This window comes from Spinacia oleracea, chromosome 1, assembly GCF_020520425.1.
Source record: "Spinacia oleracea cultivar Varoflay chromosome 1, BTI_SOV_V1, whole genome shotgun sequence".
NCBI lineage: Eukaryota > Viridiplantae > Streptophyta > Magnoliopsida > Caryophyllales > Amaranthaceae > Spinacia > Spinacia oleracea.
The window spans coordinates 64,649,612-64,667,013 of record NC_079487.1 but is presented as its reverse complement, the minus strand read 5'-3'; the positions used below and the strand labels follow the sequence as shown (position 1 = coordinate 64,667,013).

The 17,402-nt window shown below is 36.2% G+C and overlaps 2 protein-coding genes and 1 long non-coding RNA gene across 9 annotated transcripts; 1 reads left to right on the top strand and 2 right to left on the bottom strand.

Annotated features, from left to right (window-relative positions):
* The first annotated feature begins 680 nt into the window (after positions 1-680).
* On the top strand, positions 681-3,650 carry LOC110776896 (calmodulin binding protein PICBP). Its single transcript, XM_021981464.2, has 2 exons — positions 681-2,188; positions 2,479-3,650. Exons 1-2 carry the CDS (start codon positions 1,039-1,041, stop codon positions 3,459-3,461), a joined length of 2,133 nt encoding a protein of 710 aa, XP_021837156.2. The 5' UTR covers positions 681-1,038; the 3' UTR covers positions 3,462-3,650.
* A 233-nt stretch (positions 3,651-3,883) lies between these two features.
* On the bottom strand, positions 3,884-8,732 carry LOC110776898 (uncharacterized). Of its 5 annotated transcripts, XR_008921771.1 has the most exons (9): positions 8,704-8,732; positions 8,530-8,598; positions 7,976-8,296; positions 6,322-7,119; positions 5,843-6,213; positions 5,389-5,423; positions 4,890-4,951; positions 4,586-4,777; positions 3,884-4,238 (listed from the first exon to the last, which is right to left on the bottom strand). It is a non-coding gene; the product is annotated as an uncharacterized lncRNA (long non-coding RNA). The 5 variants fall into 5 exon arrangements; XR_008921768.1 differs by having other exon boundaries at positions 5,389-6,213; XR_008921769.1 differs by having other exon boundaries at positions 4,890-5,640.
* A 2,820-nt stretch (positions 8,733-11,552) lies between these two features.
* Positions 11,553-15,408, bottom strand: LOC110776897 (uncharacterized). 3 transcript variants are annotated; one of them, XM_056829612.1, is made up of 6 exons: positions 15,203-15,403; positions 14,279-14,383; positions 13,467-13,579; positions 13,259-13,380; positions 12,672-12,988; positions 11,553-11,570 (listed from the first exon to the last, which is right to left on the bottom strand). In XM_056829612.1, the coding sequence occupies exons 2-5, from the start codon at positions 14,376-14,378 to the stop codon at positions 12,673-12,675; spliced, it is 651 nt and encodes a 216-aa protein (XP_056685590.1). In that variant the 5' UTR covers positions 14,379-14,383; positions 15,203-15,403; the 3' UTR covers positions 11,553-11,570; position 12,672. The 3 variants fall into 3 exon arrangements, with proteins under 3 accessions (XP_056685590.1, XP_021837161.1, XP_021837159.1); XM_021981469.2 differs by lacking the exon at positions 11,553-11,570 and adding an exon at positions 12,060-12,196 and having other exon boundaries at positions 12,843-12,988; positions 15,203-15,408; XM_021981467.2 differs by lacking the exon at positions 11,553-11,570 and having other exon boundaries at positions 12,503-12,988; positions 15,203-15,400.
* Positions 15,409-17,402: the final 1,994 nt, after the last annotated feature.

Sequence of the window (17,402 nt, the reverse complement as noted above, 5' to 3'; positions counted from 1 at the left end):
GACGTAACTTAACTTTTCTAGTCCCTTTATCACCGTGGGTTCGAAATCTATACGTAGTATATTAAATTATCCCGTGAACTTGAGTATATAAAATTATTTGAATTTTTTAAATTCAAATTTATTACTTCGGATTATACTTTATATGAACTACTTAAATCTAAAATAAGCTAAAATAAACAGAGGCTTAATTACAAAGATGATGCTTGATTTCTTATAAAACAAAACATAGTAAAAAAGATTATGCTTGATTTATGAGAATAAACCATGGTAAAGTCGTAAAGAGGTAACAATAGGTCATCAAAAGGCAGCACTACCAACCATTACTTTACTTTAGTTACCAGCCCACCTTTTCCATCATACCAAATTCTGAAAATTCTAGAAAGACAAAAGATGGCCTCATTTCAGCATTTTTAATGTCATTCAGTGCTAAAATTGCACCAAAATGACCCCATTTGAAAGAAATAAAGTATCCCATTTTAGTGAAGGTCGGCGTCATGCTCCTTATCTTAAGCATTTTCTAAAGTTGACACCTTTAGAATATCAAAATTCTGTTAATTCAAGACAAAATATGTCCACCGACTAAAACTAATATACCAAACTAAATTTTGGGATTATTTCAAAAAAAAAAAAAAAAAAAAAAAAACACTAAAATTTGGGATTTTAATTCTTATCAAAGACCGTGTGAAAGTTAGCAAAATATTCAGAACTCATATTGTGTGACCCATCTTCTAAATGCTAATATATTATTATTATTGTTGTTTTTTTGATTTTTGAGTAGTTCTAGAGTTCAGTTTGTGTTGGGAGGTCTAATAAACTTGCCGGGCGTGAAAATAGTTCAATAAAAAAAATTAATAGAAATAAAAAAAATTAACAAAAAAAAAAAAATTAAATAAAAAAAAACTTGGAAAAGCATATCTTGGTTGATAGGAAATTCAAGAAAAACTAGTAAAATCTTGTCTTGCCTTGAACGAACTTCCTACCTTAAGCAAAGTAGAAGAAAAACCCAAAAAACAATCTTTCATACTTGTATCTTTGAAAATGGTCCAAAGAAAGGTGACACACAATAAATTTGGTATCCAACCTTGTAATAAAACCACCATCAAAACTAGGAAAAAGCAAGACAACACCAAACCTTCCTTCCATAATAACCATGATGATATGGGTCAAGGGGCGGATTTGAAGGCCATCAAGATGATGAAGAAGTCTCGGCCGATCGAGATTAGCCTCCGTCAAAGCGGCCATGACGTGTCTCGCCATCCCGGAAAACCACCTACCCATGTTGCAGCAAGCCTCAAAAAACCATCATCATGTAAGTCTCCTTGTACTCGGCCGAATTATATGAAGAGTACAAGTAGTTTTGAGGCAAGAAAGGAAGAAGCAACTCAGGTCAGCTGCTCAAAACAGCACAAAGTAGCGAAAACATCTAGTTTTAAAGTAGTAAGGACCTTATCAAAGGCCCCCAGCTTTAAGCACTGTGCAAGAACAATAACAACAACCTGTTCATCAACCCTGAAAGATGCAAAGTTTCCTCCTTACCTTAAACTCAAGCCTGGAGCAACTGAATCTGAAGGAAGATCAGTAAAAAGAGTCTGCTCATATAACCATTGTTCTCTTAATGGTGATCACCATAACCGTGCACCTCCTTTGAAGCGTTTCATGTCTTCAAAACGCAGGCTGCTGAAGACTCTGAAGGTTAACAGACCGGAAATTCTTCCACCTCGTAAAGGTAAAGCAAAGCGTTCTGAGTGTAAGGGGAGAGGAGTAGGGGATCAAAATGAGGATTTCTTTGTTGAAATCTATGTTCCGGATAGAGGGGTTGATACACATGTGTCTGAAAGCGTATCAGATGGTCCGCGCTCTGAGATTGATCAAAGTGAAGAAACTAATTTGTCAGACTTGAGTTTTTGTCCTACAAATGAATATTATCCACCAACACCTGTTCAGAGCGCTACTAGTGTCAGTTTAGATGCATTTTTCTGTGAAACCTCTGACAGAGAGTGGGAAGAAGAGAAGACAATTTGTACTAGCGGTGAAACTTACGTTCAGAGCAATCAGAGTAATGATCAAGATAAACCTGATTTTGAGACAGTCAGTAGTGTTGACTATGAATACCCACCATATTTTTATGATGAAATTGTGGAGTACCTATGTTTCAGTGATGCTGATTCTTTACCAGATACTCAGACAGGTACTTCTCTCATCCAAAATAAACGTCTAGTCTCCACGTTTTGATAGCTTGGTGACTATAGTCATGTTGTTTGGAATATGAAAATAATAGTTAGATGTTAGATATTGTATCTTAAAAGATACTAGGTGAGTAGGTGGTATAAGATTTCCAGTTTTACGAAAAGTCTGCTGTCAAAGATCATAAAACCAACTCATCAGGAATAGAGGAGTAATTTCTTAGCCCCACTTCAGATAGATATCAAGTTCTGTTATGGTAATTGTAGCAGCTTGACTTAGTAACATATGGTGCAGGTGAAAGGAACATAGAAGAGCCAGTTATGGTAGAAGAAAAGTATGAAATGAATTCTGGACCAAAAAATGAGGTAGCTGAAGAGGATTCTACCCAGGCAGAAGAAGCAACTGTACATGCCACTGAGCAAGAAAACGAGTCTGCTGATAAGCAGGGCACAATTATTTCTGACCTCGTTGAGAAAATTCCGGAAGCTCAAAACGAAGACCTTGATTCTTATCAGGAGCCAGTTGGAACAGATGGTGATGAATCAAACAAATATAACTATAACATAAATGCAGAAATCAGAGAAGACAATCCTGCTGATCCTGTCCTGGGAGAAGGAGATTCAATCAAGGAAATTACAGGCATACCACAAATAACTGAAAATTCAGATGCAAAGGAAGGAATTTGCATGGACAATAATGATGATCGAGACGGTACTGATCAAAGTGAAGATGTCGCAACCCTTGCAGGACAAGAAGAGACTGAGGCTGCAAATTCTGAAGAAGAGAGTGATTCAATTGAGTTCAAATTTGACTCCAAGAATAATGTTGAAGAAGAAAAAACAGCAGGAATGGAAGATAGTAAAAGGACAGAAGAAGTGGGTAAATGCAATTCCAACAACAGAGAATCTGATGCCAACCAGGAAAGCTGCAACAATCTAAAGAGAGGGATGAGATGCAAGAAAGAAGACGAATATGATGAAGAGAGAGGATTCAATCCACGAGGACCAAACTTCTTAGAGATTGAACCCGACCCAGAAGCAGAAAAAGTGGATCTGAGGCACCAAGAGATGGATGATAGGAGAAATGCGGAGGAGTGGATGCTTGATCATGCATTACAGAAGACAGTCAACCAACTCACTCCAGCACGAAAGAGGAAGGTAGCACTACTAGTTGAAGCCTTTGAAGCTGTACTGCCTCTACCAAAGGTTGAGTCTTCCATCGGGAATAATTCATCAGGTTTTGACCATGAAAGACTCATTCAAGCTTGTCTTCAATAACATTCCTCTAGTTAGTTTATGATGTTTAAATTCTACCATCTACTTATTTCACATTGTATATAGATGAGAAAATGTATCTGCTGCTCATTGGCATTGCAAAAGGGCAACCAAAATATAAAGCAGTTTAACTTTTCATGTACTGCAGTAATTTATCTAACTATTTAACTGAAAGAAATTTGAGTATCTAAACTGTGAAGGGATTTGGGTCAAAGATGTTTGGCCTAGCAGATACTTTGTAGTAATTTATCTAACTATTTAACTGAAGAAATTTGAGTTTCTATCTGTGAGGGTATTTGTGTCAAATATGTTTTGCTTCACAGGTTCTCTAATCCTTTCACCTGGGCTTGTTCTGTACTCATGTGCTCTCTGCTTTTTGTTCAACTAGTTGTTGGCCGACGCGCTAACGCGCGCCGTCCCCCAAGTTAGCAAAATAAAAAAATATTAAATTATTAGTCATAATAATTACAATTTGAAAGTCACTTTACAAGAAAAAACACTTACTACATATGAAATCGAAAAGTGTATTAAATACGTTTTTCATTTACGAATTAGACGACATAGAATGAACTACTTGCGTAATGCCTTCAGAAAGTTGTAGTTGCTTGTTACCTTCCCAAACCATGTAAGGAAGCCATTCAGATGTTTTAAATACTCGCCTGGGTGTTTTTTGTGTCTCTATATGACAATATAAAATTATTCTTCTCCCTTCGCTGGTGGACAGGGGCTTATATAGCAGGTGACAAAGCCTCGTTTCTTGCAATAATCAAGGTATCCAACCTGAGAGAAAGAATAAGACAGAATAGCAAGCATAAAACAACTCAACAAGCCTACTACCTCAAAAACAAGCAGCTGTCGCGACTATTTCCCCACTTCTCTATTTCGTGTTGACCTCACAAACACGAAGTCATGCTAAACAGTTTCATATGCCTTATGATCAACCACTATACCGATAAATAATGCCAGACTTTAAGGAAGCCAACGAAAAGAGCATTAATAAGCATACACAAACTTGTAAACAGCACAATTCAGAAGCAAAATTTTGGAGGAACTCATTTGCTGTGGGTAATTTATATTTCAGACTATAATATGCTTTAAATAACCAACTAAAAGTAAAAGAAAAGTACCTTTAAGTGGTCAAGTTTAGCATTTACTGGTACTTTTGAAGATCTTGCAAATAATAGATACTTTTGATACTTTAATTCTTCATCATTGGGGTGTTGCGACGACTTCAAGGATCAGTACCAGTAATTGAAGTTTCTTCTTCCTCCTTTTCTTCAATATTGTTGTTCTTTCTGTATGATTGAGCTTTGTAATTGCTGAAATGCAGATTCGATGTACACAAGGTTAACAATGATTTGATGAAAATTCAACCAGAAATTGAACAGAAATGACAGTCGTTTTCCCACTCTTTCGCATGAATTTAATTACCTGTTCTTCTCTCCGAATTCATCCAGGGAACTGAAGAAATTGATCGATTTTGAGGTAAACAGCTGTAATAATTGAAGAAATTTAAACATAATTAGTCGGATTTTAATTCAGAAATGCTATGAATTTGTTAGCCGAAAATTGATTTAACAAAAAAAGCTTCAAATTTTCTAATTGTTCAATCGTCCAAATAAGCCACACATTTTAATCATTTTGAAGATTATTACAGGTTTTAACTCTTTAAATTCCGAAAATCGTTAGCCAAAAATTGATTTAACAAAAACAGCTTCAAATTTTCCAATTGTTCAATCGTCCAAATAACCCACACATTTTAATCGTTTTGATGATTATTACAGGTTTTGTTACAGGTTTAAACTTTTTAAATTCCGAATGTGAAATAAATCCTAATTACAGACGATCGATCAAGTACTCCCAACCAATCAACTTCAGACCACCATTACTAATTACAGGCTGAATTATTAAAAGAAAGAGAAAGAATTACCTTGATGAAACCAATTTCCTGATGATCCAAGGATACTGAAAAGGAGAGAAAAGTTAAGGGGGCGGAGGAGAGATGACAGGTAGGGTTCGCAAATGGAAGGGATGAAATCTCAGAGAAAGCAAAGAGAGGCAGCAGATCTTGTCAGTAGGGAAAAGAGAAATGGTTTGCTGCTCATAATAGGTTATAGTTTAAAAGCAGATTGAAGAAGATGGGTGTTTGTAATGCCGAGGAGCATGCAATTTGCGCCCCTAGCTGTGAGGACAGAACTCACATGTGATTTGGCTATCAATTACAAAAGCTTTTCCTTAAGCAAATGTTACATGAAGTACGCATAAGCCTCATTATTTGACCAAATTAGGTAAATTCAAAGCTCAAGTCAAAATACAGATTAAAATATATGGTACACCAGCTCAGAACCTTGAATAGCCAAAGAACATAATGAGAAAACACTTACTCAAAGCTTGGGCATCAGTCATCCTCTTCCTGTAGTCCCTGTTAAGCATTCTTTTAGGTAGCAACGCGCTACTGGGAACACAACATCAAGTCCATGCCACCTACCAGTTTCTGCAGCTCACACCTGCTTTACGCGTTTTTTGTAGATTTACTGTTAGGATTCTTACAACGATGTTTGCTGTAACTTCTGAAATTGTTGTGATGATATTTTCCCATAGATGTTTTTTCCCACAGTAGAAACTTAACCGAATTTGTGTGTTGCCAGTGAATTGGCTCGGCAGACTTTACTTGCATCTTTCTAGGTGATCTTGGAAAGACTATCAGAAAGAAGTCAACTGCCTGTTGCTGATAGATATTGAATGCTGGTGGTACCTGTTAGTCAAAGTTAAAGAATCATGTAAGAACGCGATCAACTTTGCGAAAGAAAACTTTATTGGTAAATGTTAGGAGTAGCAAGCTAAGAAATCGAAAATGGCTAACCTTTGGCCTAGGCTCTTTAGTTCTGTGGTTTTTAGGATTGGAGTAACAGGTGCCTGTAAACAACTGATCTCCAAGCTCACACAAATGCTTCCCGAGTTCTGTTGGATTGAGTTTCGGTGATTTCTCTTTCCTCACCAAAACTGTGTCCTGCCCACCCTTGCCTCTCTCTATTGTCAAATTGCCCCTTCCTCTCTCTATTGTCAAATTGCCCCTGCCTCTCTCTACTACCAAATTGCCCCGGCCTCTCAAAGCTATCCCCGGCACTTTGACAAGCATACACGTTGAAGTTCGATGGAAGGGAACTTAAGATCCCAGGACCTCTTGCGACCTACTGCTGGGGATGGACATTTTGGCCAGAGAATCCCGAACGATCTCTATGAACATCCTGAGTTTGAAAACATGTTCAGATTACAAAACCCCATTTCTGCTATAAAGGCAACAAAACAAACACACGGACGAATAGGACACAGATGAAGCAAACAGAAAAAGAGTATTCGGAAACTTAAATCAACTCAGGGTCCCATAATTTTAGAATGTAGAGTGAACCAAATTTCTTTTTTATTCCACAGTTAAGAAGATTTTCACGCAAGTAACAACATGTAATTCTTGTTAGCTTCTTCTATCAGCTTCTGACACCCAGATGGTTCGAGCTTTCCTTTCTTCTTGTTTGCCACCAGATTTTTTTCCAAAGAAGTTGCTCAACCTCCCGCTCTATGTGAGTGACAATTAGCTAAACCAGAAATGTGCTTCCTTAATATAAGAACCCGTTTTCAAAAGCTGACGCGATCTCCCTCAAATCTGCGAGAAAATTACAGAAATTCAGAACAATGGACAACACCAAACAAAACCCTAAAAATTGGACTGCAAAATAATTTTTAATTAAACAAATCCTAGATACCAGAGCTTATGCTCGAGTGTTCCAGAGACAAGATGTATTCAAGAAATCAACTAAAATCCCTAGATTACCACAAATTGAGGCAATGCTTCAGCACTATACTCAAATTTCACAAATATAGTTAGAAATATACTCACAAATATAGTTAGAAATATACTCAAAAATTGAGGCAAATGCTTCAGCACTATACTCAAATTTCACAAATATACTCAAACTTTTTGTCCCTAGATTACCACAAAAAATATCAGCACTATACACGTTAGAAGAAGCATGGGCTTTTTGGCTTTAGCCCGTCTTTCGTAAAGGGGTGACACGTCCTTCATATTTTTTAATATCATTTCTTTACGAATAGAGAAAAAAAGAAGAAAAATCAGGTTGATCGCTTTGGCAACGTCAATGTGCTGACACTGAAACATAATGGGTCTTAACAATGGCAAGCTCCCACCAAATTTTGGATTCTAATTGGTTGGTATCACTACTAAGCATGGGATGTGGTATAGTGAAAGCTCAATAAAACTTGTTCAGCAAGTGAAGCTTAAAAGAGTACTCGGAGTATGATTTCCACTTGTCAGATAGGCAGAAGAAAAGTGCACAAGTTAAAAACACTCCGGTTGACAGAATACCAACTTATAATAGCATCAAATGATTGAGCTTTTAGTGAAACAAATGCCAGAAATTGAAAGTAGAGAATCCCAGACAGCTATTATGCATTTAATGTTATTCCACAAACTGTATAGGAGAAAATATAGAGCAACTGACCCAAATAACTGTCCCAGAATTTGGCAATGCTGAATCATTCCCATTAATGGCAGATTGCAGCGTCTGGTGAAGAGGAGCAACTACCCCATGTCCTGCAGTTTCGAGAATATTGCAGCTCTCTAGAGCCAACCCTTTTGGTAAGCCCTTCTTCTCCATGTATTCTTTCAGATTACGCACAATCGTCTTTGTTGGAGTTTTTGCAACTCCATGGAACTTCGTAAAACTTGTCACATGAACTGTTACTGCTGACAGTGCGGACCTTGTGAACCCTCATCCAACAATCCAGATACTATATACCAAATCTTATACCACTAATATGAACTGCAATAAAATATGCAACAAGAAAGATCAATCTAATAATTACATCAAAGTGAACACAGGATCCTGTTCTTGCTAATACATGAAATCATTTAAAAATTTAAAAAGAGCGGGAGATGGAAAAATCATTTTAAAAAAAAAGAGCGATAGACAGGGAAAAGAGGAAAGAAAATACATAAAAAACCCAACCCTAGATATCAAAATTATTAAAATGCAAACAAAAATAGAAATTACACCTCTTGATCAAGATGTCTCGACGCGAGAAGAAAGCCTAGGACGATCAGTGAGAAGCTCGTATTATCATCCTGAATAGAGGGTAAAATAAAAAGCAATCAGGTCAGTTACATGGACTTCGGTGATAAATAAAAGCTTGAAAACAATACAGGACATGAATAGGAAAGAGAACAAACCAGCTCTTTAGTTCTATTTAGGTGCTACAGATACCAATTTGGCAGCTCGAAATGTCCCTGAAAACATGAAATTTATATGCTTAGGAGAGTTCCCTTGTGTATGACGTGCATACAAGACAAATAATAATGAGAATTGTGACAGTGACTTGAGTTTTGAGTTATGTTAGGAGATAGAAAGAGAGAGATTTGAGTTATATTAAACAAAGATCCTCAACACAAGGTACATACTGCTCAAAAGACACAGACAAGAACCTAGTATGACAAATCCTTTTATCTAAGTTTTTTTTTTTTTGCAAATATCAAATAAGCTTCAAGTAAGTTACCTGTCGGGATAATATAGTAGTGGCATCCAAATGAGGAAAAGTTGTAGCAGGAGGAGGATCTGTCGAATCATCAACAGGCACATAGATAGCCTGGACAGAAGTAATAGAACCCTTATTGGTCGTTGTAATACACTCTTGTGGACCTCCAAGATCAGTATCCAAGGTAGGTTGGTAACCAACAGCCGAGGGAATACATCCAAGTAAAGCAGACACCTCTGAGTTAGCCTAGAATCAACAAAAAAAAGGGTTTGCATAATCAAGAGGATCAATCCACGGAAGATTCACAATGAGTAGAGAAGTTCTTTGACAGGAAACCATACTTGGGTAAAACGGAAAATGTTGTCAATAAAGAGCAGCACATCTTGTCCCTCAGCATTACGGAAGTTTGGAATTGATCCCGAAATCATCTGTACATCAGGAAAAAGAGATTCTGACAAAAACCTGAGAATTGCTACTGTCAAAACCCAGAAGTTAAGCATGCTTAGTGACGACTAACAGAAGACCGTTTCACAAAGTCTTGTTGAGGAATAGGAGTACACGGGCATAATAGTATATAAGAAGGTCTCATACTAACTTAATGTAAGATGTGGATAGCATAATATGTACAAGGGATGACAATTTTTTTCCTTTTTCTGGTTTCAAAACATAGCAGTATATACGCAACAATCCCACCTGAGACTTAATCAAATATTCGTTTTTTTTTTACTATTCTAGCTGATCATCCAGAAAAGATACGGAGACCGTAGGTTCTGAATGCAAAGTTACCTAAGGTTAACTTCTGCACATAAGCAGGAAAAGATAACTGAATCTCCTTACTGAAATCAACGAGGACCAGATTAAAATATACAACACCTTAGCAGAATAAGCTAAAAAATCAGGTTACCTTATGTTGTTGGCTGCAAAAACCTCTTGCAATATCTGAACGAAAAAAAGAAGTTGTGAACTCTACTATCGAAAGTTGATGGAGTTCATCGACATCACACCCTATAAAGCCGCAAACTGCTTTGCTGAAGGGCATCCAAGTAAAAGCAACATAAGGGCATGAAGATTACAATGACAACTAATAAAACAAAATGTACCAATTCAAATAGTTCACAAATAGACAAATAGTCATGGGAAATTCCAAGTATTAGAATTATTTACCTGCTGAATATGCAACGGTCTCTCTCCCATTGCAGAACATATGGTTGCCACCTTTGCTTCATGATCATCAATTTCCTTTAGTAGCTAAGCTCTTTTAACAATCATGCCACTGATCATTCTTTCCAGCATAGACTTACGAGATCTTCTCCAAGTCTGTGAATTTGCGGAATTTATTAGGAAAAGTAGCCAATGTTGTAAACATGGTGAATGGAAAATATCAAATTGAAGTTCTCTGTATAAGCCAGAAAACTCCTTTTCCACCTAGATTAAGTTCATATGGTGTGTCGTGGAATGGCAAACAAATCTTCACCCAAATTTAGTGCACACAGTGAAGAAACATAAAATCGTGGATACGGAGATAGGAATTTAAGCAAAGAAGTTGTATAGTTGACTGAAAACTTCTCTAGCATTGCCCACTAATGACATATTCAATACAACTATAGTGGTTCGTAGTATAGTGCCTACACCTAGACATTAAAGAGACTGTGGACTTGGCTCAAGTACCAAATTCTACTCAAGCGGCTAATTGCTTTTAAAAACCTCAAATAGATACACCCTAAACATGGTGCTAGGACAATATCTTAGATTCATGGACCTATCTCAACGCATGAGATCTTTCACTCACATTTTTTCTCATTCAAGAATTGTTTGTTTCTTGCCCATTTACAATTTACAGTATGTAATCATGAACCCTATTACTAATTAGAGCAAACATTTGAAATCGCGATTTTTTTGGGGGGTAATTTTGGGCAATTAGACATTATTGATCTATGCACTATCGCTTCAAAGTAAATTACCTAATTCTTCTAAGCCAATTACAGTACATCAGAATACCCTTTTATCTTCACAAAAGGTTTACACATTGCAACTCACTTGAGCTTAACAAGCCTTGAGCACAAAGACAAAATGTGGTCCATTACTTTTAACCTAGGTAGCATATGTCAATAACAAAAGGAAAAACTCGACGATTTCTCAAGTTTATATGCAATCATGATTAAACATTAAAAAGCACCATTCAAAAATTACTCCTTTTCCCCTACATTTTGAGCAAGAGAGGAAATTAAACTATCATCCAACGTACTTTAAAATACTGAACAAGAGTAATTGATGATCTTACTTGTACAAATATGCAGCAATCGCTGCAATCAACCTTTAATTCGACGAATCTCAGCATTCAACGCCACAACCGAATATAACCTGACAAAATTAGGGAAATTTGGGCACCAAACAATTAAATGTTGAAGTAAAATCAAGTTCAGTGGTATCACAAAACAAAATTGAGAATAATAACTCACCCTTTTTTTGAGCCAATCGCTGCAATCAACCTTTAAGTCGACGAATCTCAGCATTCAACGCCACAACCGATGCCCTATTCGTCTCACTTGCTGCCGTTTCAGCTTTCTGCATAAGAAACTTTTAAAACAATTGAAAATGATAACAATTTCAGATCTGAAGAGCTTACAATTCAAAGGCAGAGAATCTTTGCGATATTTACCTCCCTTCATTCGTGAATTGTGTGGTCGACAAAATTTCAGTAGGAGATGGGGATGAGATTATACCAAGAAGAGAAGCAGGAGGAAAGAGAAAGGGGAAGCTCGAGCAAGCAAAAGGAAGAGGACGAAAGACCTAGGTCAAAGGCTGAACGTAAAGAGAGGGTCTAAGGCTGAAGCAACGTGGAGGAGCAAGATGTTAAGAGGGCAAAAACGATAAATCGGTAGAAATTGAAGGGCATTTTAGGTGTTCCACTATTGAATGAATAGTGAAACACAACTCCTTGCTTTTAAAGGTTGTAGGATTATATACATGTTGCATCCTTCTACAAACTCACCAGACAAAATTATACACTTAGTACAGTCAATTTCCAATGGAAGATTGCAGAAACTGTCTCACCTGTTCCATCTCTGCTTTGATTTGATATGGTATTCTAAAAACACCTATCAACAACAAGCTTCTTTAAAGGACCCTAAAGATATAGCTCGCGATACAGAGGTCTGACACTTTCTGCTATTTACCTCAACATTCAGGTCCTGCTCATCATTAAGCTATAAATGCCATCAGAAAATATTTATCATACAAATTAAACATTCAATAGTTGATCATAAATTATGCTCCCTCCAAAAATAGCTGTTATCTAATCTTTCATAATTAAGGATATTGACATGATTTTTTTAGGGAAAAAAAAGCCCTCTACAACTTTTTAGTCATTTCCACTCTCTCATGCAATGCAAGTAGAAGTCTCGGGAAAACCCATCCTAAATCATTATTATTTTGAAAGGGTGATACATTCCAAAAAAAAAAATATTGAGGAAATTTAGCAGCATTGAGGCACCAAGTAGACAATTTATGTTATGTTCTATTCTGACAAAGCAGTAATAACTTGACAATTCATTCCATTTGGTGAATATCCACATTTCTGTTAAGTCTTACACCAAGTAATGCTGATAAAATTCTACTCCTTATAAGCCAATTTCAACTTATATAATGTAACTATAAGTGTACAACCTTAAGACACTCTGTTTTTATTTACTTCCAGATGCACATCAACCTCGGGAGATTCTCTGAGCAGTAGGTCTAGCTTTTCAAAATAACTTTCCAAATCACCATGTTCGGAACCACTTGGATGGGAGATTGAGGAATCAGACTCAACAGTTTTCTTTCTTTCAACTGATTTACCTCGTTGGATATCATCATAGAAGAGCTTCAATGCATCTTCTGTTCCAATTGAATCCACAGCTTCATACAAGTTCTGAAACTCTTTTTTCTTTTCTTCAGTTCCAACAAGTTTCAGCTTCAGCTCATTCGGGATATGAACTAAGGCACTACAACAAGATTGCAGAATAAAGAAAGGAAGTGAAAAGATTTAAAAAAATGCTGGCACAAGGCCCACAACAATACATCCTCCACTGGTTCAACTATGTCTTTTGAGGACACGGACACATTTTAATAACTTGTTAACTATTGGATTGGTATTTAGGAGGACTGATAATGAGAGATAGTTTTTAAGATATTCAAGGGATCTAACAACTCATTAGAAACATCACCAAAATAGGGTACCAAAATACTAACAGCTAGGCATAGATGTTGTTTACCTGGTTACCCCCCTATTAATGCCCCACTTGTAACCAATCATCACAGAGTCCTTAAAACCCTGATTAAACCCATCCTGAGCAGCATCATTTTTTCCGGCTGATAAACCATCTCGATATCCAGCCTAGCAGGTCAATAGAAAGAACTTCACGCAGCTAAATACAAAAGGGGAAGAGAGTAGAATCAAGAAGTGGTAATAATTGGTCATACATTATAGAATTCCTCATGTCTCCTTTTCCCTTCCCTATTTAAATAAAATGCTTCATCTGCTTCCTCATCACAGTCAGTCAACCAAATTCCATCATCTGATAAGCTACCTCCATCTGAAACCGGCAAGAGCAATCCTTCTTAGTCTCCAACAAGGTGAGTTCCAAAAAAATGCCAGACTACAATAATGCCACATTAACAATTTATGAGTCTCTCTATGCGCGATTGCCTAATCGGCTTTAACATTTTAGTCCAACTTTTTACGGACTTTGATCTTAATAAATCTTGAGATTCAAAGAGCAGGACTGCAGGAGACACTAGATCCTTATTATCTGCATGAAAACGTTACAAAAGTATAAAAACCCACATACTGCCGAAATGCCAGGAAGCAACCACTTTTAATTATAGACTTTGACGCATATGAATCATCTTATACCTAGGTAAGGCAGGCTTGCTTGGTCCTCCTCTTAAAACTCACTGTAAGAACCTAAAGCTGAAGGAAAATAATCTAATTATTACCCTCCAACTATCATTTTTCGTGGAAAATGAAGCTCTTGCATCGTAATTGGCGACTAAAATTCTAGAAATACAATAGAATAATGGATGTCTTGAACAATTTATAGCAGTGAATCTACAAGTCTGGGGAAAGAAAATTAAGTCAAGTTCCTTCTGTGAGAAAATCCATACAATTTCCAATTCGAGAACGCATAATCTATAAAGCTATTATTCAAATTTGTGTTCAGCACAGTCACAGGTTTCTTACAAAAAACATAGGGATACTGCAGTATATGTAGGATTATAGCAACTCAACTTACTGTCAGTAGCCAATGGTTCAACGACATTTGCATTATCTGGAACGGGAGCGTCTGCCAAAGATGATGATGATGTAACGGCTACACCCTTACCCTCCTCCATGTCAGCTATTCAACACAAACATAGAAACATGAATCAAGATAATGCTGTTCATATATAGAATAAATCTAATGTTACATGAGTAATAACATGAACCAAGTATGCCTTCACATTCCAAGGCAACAGTCACCAAAGACCCAAAGCTGCACGAAGACCAACGTCAAGTATGTCAATTCTTTAACTTCTCTCTTTAACCTAAACTTGAATATGCTTCACTTTAATGAGTTCACGATAATCACCAACATGCCGTATATTAGAAACTAGATACAGAGTATTGCGGAAACAATTTAGGATTGTACCATAAAGAGCATTCTGCTATTCTGTGACCAGGATGTAAAGTCATAAAAACAACTCAAATACATATTCCAGATCAAAAGCAACAGTACAACACTAAGATGTTCCATGCTGGAAATGGTCAATTTCCAACCACAAACTTCCAAGGTAAGTACCAACATTCCTTAAACTGAACCCTAAATCCCCAATCTTGATCAAACCCCTGTGGTACATATTCATAAACTTAGACAACTAATTACCCAAAGAAGCACGCTAATAGAAAACTTATTATCTGATAAACATTAGGCCTAATATCCTAAAACCACCCAAACTTAATGCGTAATGTCCTATTCCTTCCTAACATTAGCAGTTGTTTCTCAAAGTTTTCTTTTTCGAAAAATAAAAAAAAGGATGAATCGTGTTACTATCTTACTGACATAGTGATACAAGGAGGGAGATTATATTACTACTCCGTAAGAAACTATGAAGCAAAAGCTACACCTAACGGGAAGCGATAGGCGAGAAAAACTCAGTGGAAAAAGAAGAAAACTAACCTTGATTAAGGAGTGGAATCAATGAAGAACCCCACAGAAAAACCGTGGCAAAAGATCGCAGAAAAATTCGCAGCAAAAATCAAAGAAAATCGCAGAACAATCGCCAGATATAGAAGGAGAAGGAGAAGGAGAAGGAGAAGGAGAGAATGAATGAACAGACTACAGAGAATGACGAATAAAGAGAGAAAAAAAAAAGAAAGGAAGAACGAGGTCTCATACTCACACGGCCACACGGGTAAGTCCAGCCCAACGCAACCCAAAGCAATTTAGTGTACGAGAAATTTGGTGTACAGTAATTTAGGGCACGAGAAATTTCAAAACAATTTCGATGTACAATATATTTGATACTCCCTCCGTCCCTTAATACTCGATCTGTTTTGACTTTTTGCACTATTCACATAATTCACTTTGACCATATTTTATTTATAGTATATGAAACAAATGTTAGTATATAATATATTGTTGGCTTCATATTAATATATATTTTCAAATATTAATATTTTTATAAGTTTTTATAATATGTAGTTAAAGAAATTGATGGTCAAAGTTGTGCATTGGCAAACGTGTCTGGTCAAAACAGGTCGAGTATTAAGGCTCTGTTTGGCAACCACTTTCAGTCACCTTAAGTGATTAGTTGCTACTAATTTAAGTCAACTTAAATGATTAGGAGAGTTTGACAAAGAGCTGAAATAAAATTTAAGGTGGATTAATAGACTGAAATTGAAACGCTAATAAAACTAACGTCTCACAATCAGTTAGCTAGTAGCTGGAAATTTTCTTCTCTATATCACAGTACTTTTGCATTATGTGGTATGACTTTAATTTTCCTTCAAGCTCCTATTGCGGTTAATGGGCTATATTTTTTTTTGGTGTACCATCCGGTTCACCCTTAGGGCTAATCCGGATTCGGGGCGAGTTCTGAGTGGATAGGTTCCATTCCCCTCCCAATTGTTGTTGCGGGGGATCGAACACAGGTCCTCCCTACCAAGTTCAGCCTCAATCACCACTGAACCAACAGTCAATTGGTGGTTAATGGGCTATATTTTTGTTTTATTAATCTGTGTTTATCTCGCTACCCTTCTTGTTTTGATCTTTTGACCTGCAATTTATTTTGTAGTGGTATACTTATAATAATCCAATTTTACACATACACGGTTTTATTGGGAAAAATGACGAACTCTTATCCCAATTATGTTGTTAGTTTAAACAAGTATTCATGGCCATATTTTCATTTGAAACAAAATAATTTCCTCGCTAATTTACCCTCCTTTGGTTTGGATATTAACACAAGGGAAAGCATAGAAAATCCTCATTTAAAACAACATTTATTTATTTTTTCCCCTAATTTCAGGTACTTAATAAACTAGTTATATCAAACAGTTAATCTAAAAAGTACCTTATCAGTTTCAGCACCTTATCAGTATCAGGTGCTACCTTATCAGTTTCAGTTACCTTATCAGTTTCAGTTACCTTATCAGTTTCAGCTCAATTTCAGATAATGTCGCCAAACAGAGCCTAAGGGACGGAGGGAGTATTTTAAAAAATAAAAATAAAAGAAAATAATTTCAATATAAAAAGAGATTGTATATCTAAATATATAGATTGTATATTTTGACAATTTATTTACAAAAATACCCATAGATATGTTTCACTCGCCAATCATGGAGATTGGCTTGACGGAGCTCTTTAGTGTATACCCTTTGTAAACAAGATTTTGTATTTTCGTTGGATTGACACCTTGTTCCCATCACTTAATCTAGACTGATTTTTCTATTTTAGAGCCTCAGCAACTATGACCAACACTTGTTGTCAAGTGCTATTTGCCCTCCCAAAAGTTTCACAATGTTAACTTTGCTTTATGTCAAGTTAATTTCACACTTGACAGCAGCCAAAAATCTGGCCCCTTGACAACATAATTCTTTTATTATAAAATTAATTGCACTTTTCCTTAAATTGTTTTAATTTTTGTACTCATATTTAATACGTAAATAATAGTATTTATATATTATCATACTCATTATAATATTTAATAACAAAAAAAAATACATTTTTTATATTTACTTAACCTAATTCAATAAATAAGTTATAGTTATTAATTAGTAATTGTGCAGGAGGGGATAATATGAGGTGAGATATATATGAAAAGTACCTTCAAAATAGTTATATATGAAGTATGGAAAGTTGGTGATAGAGACTCGTG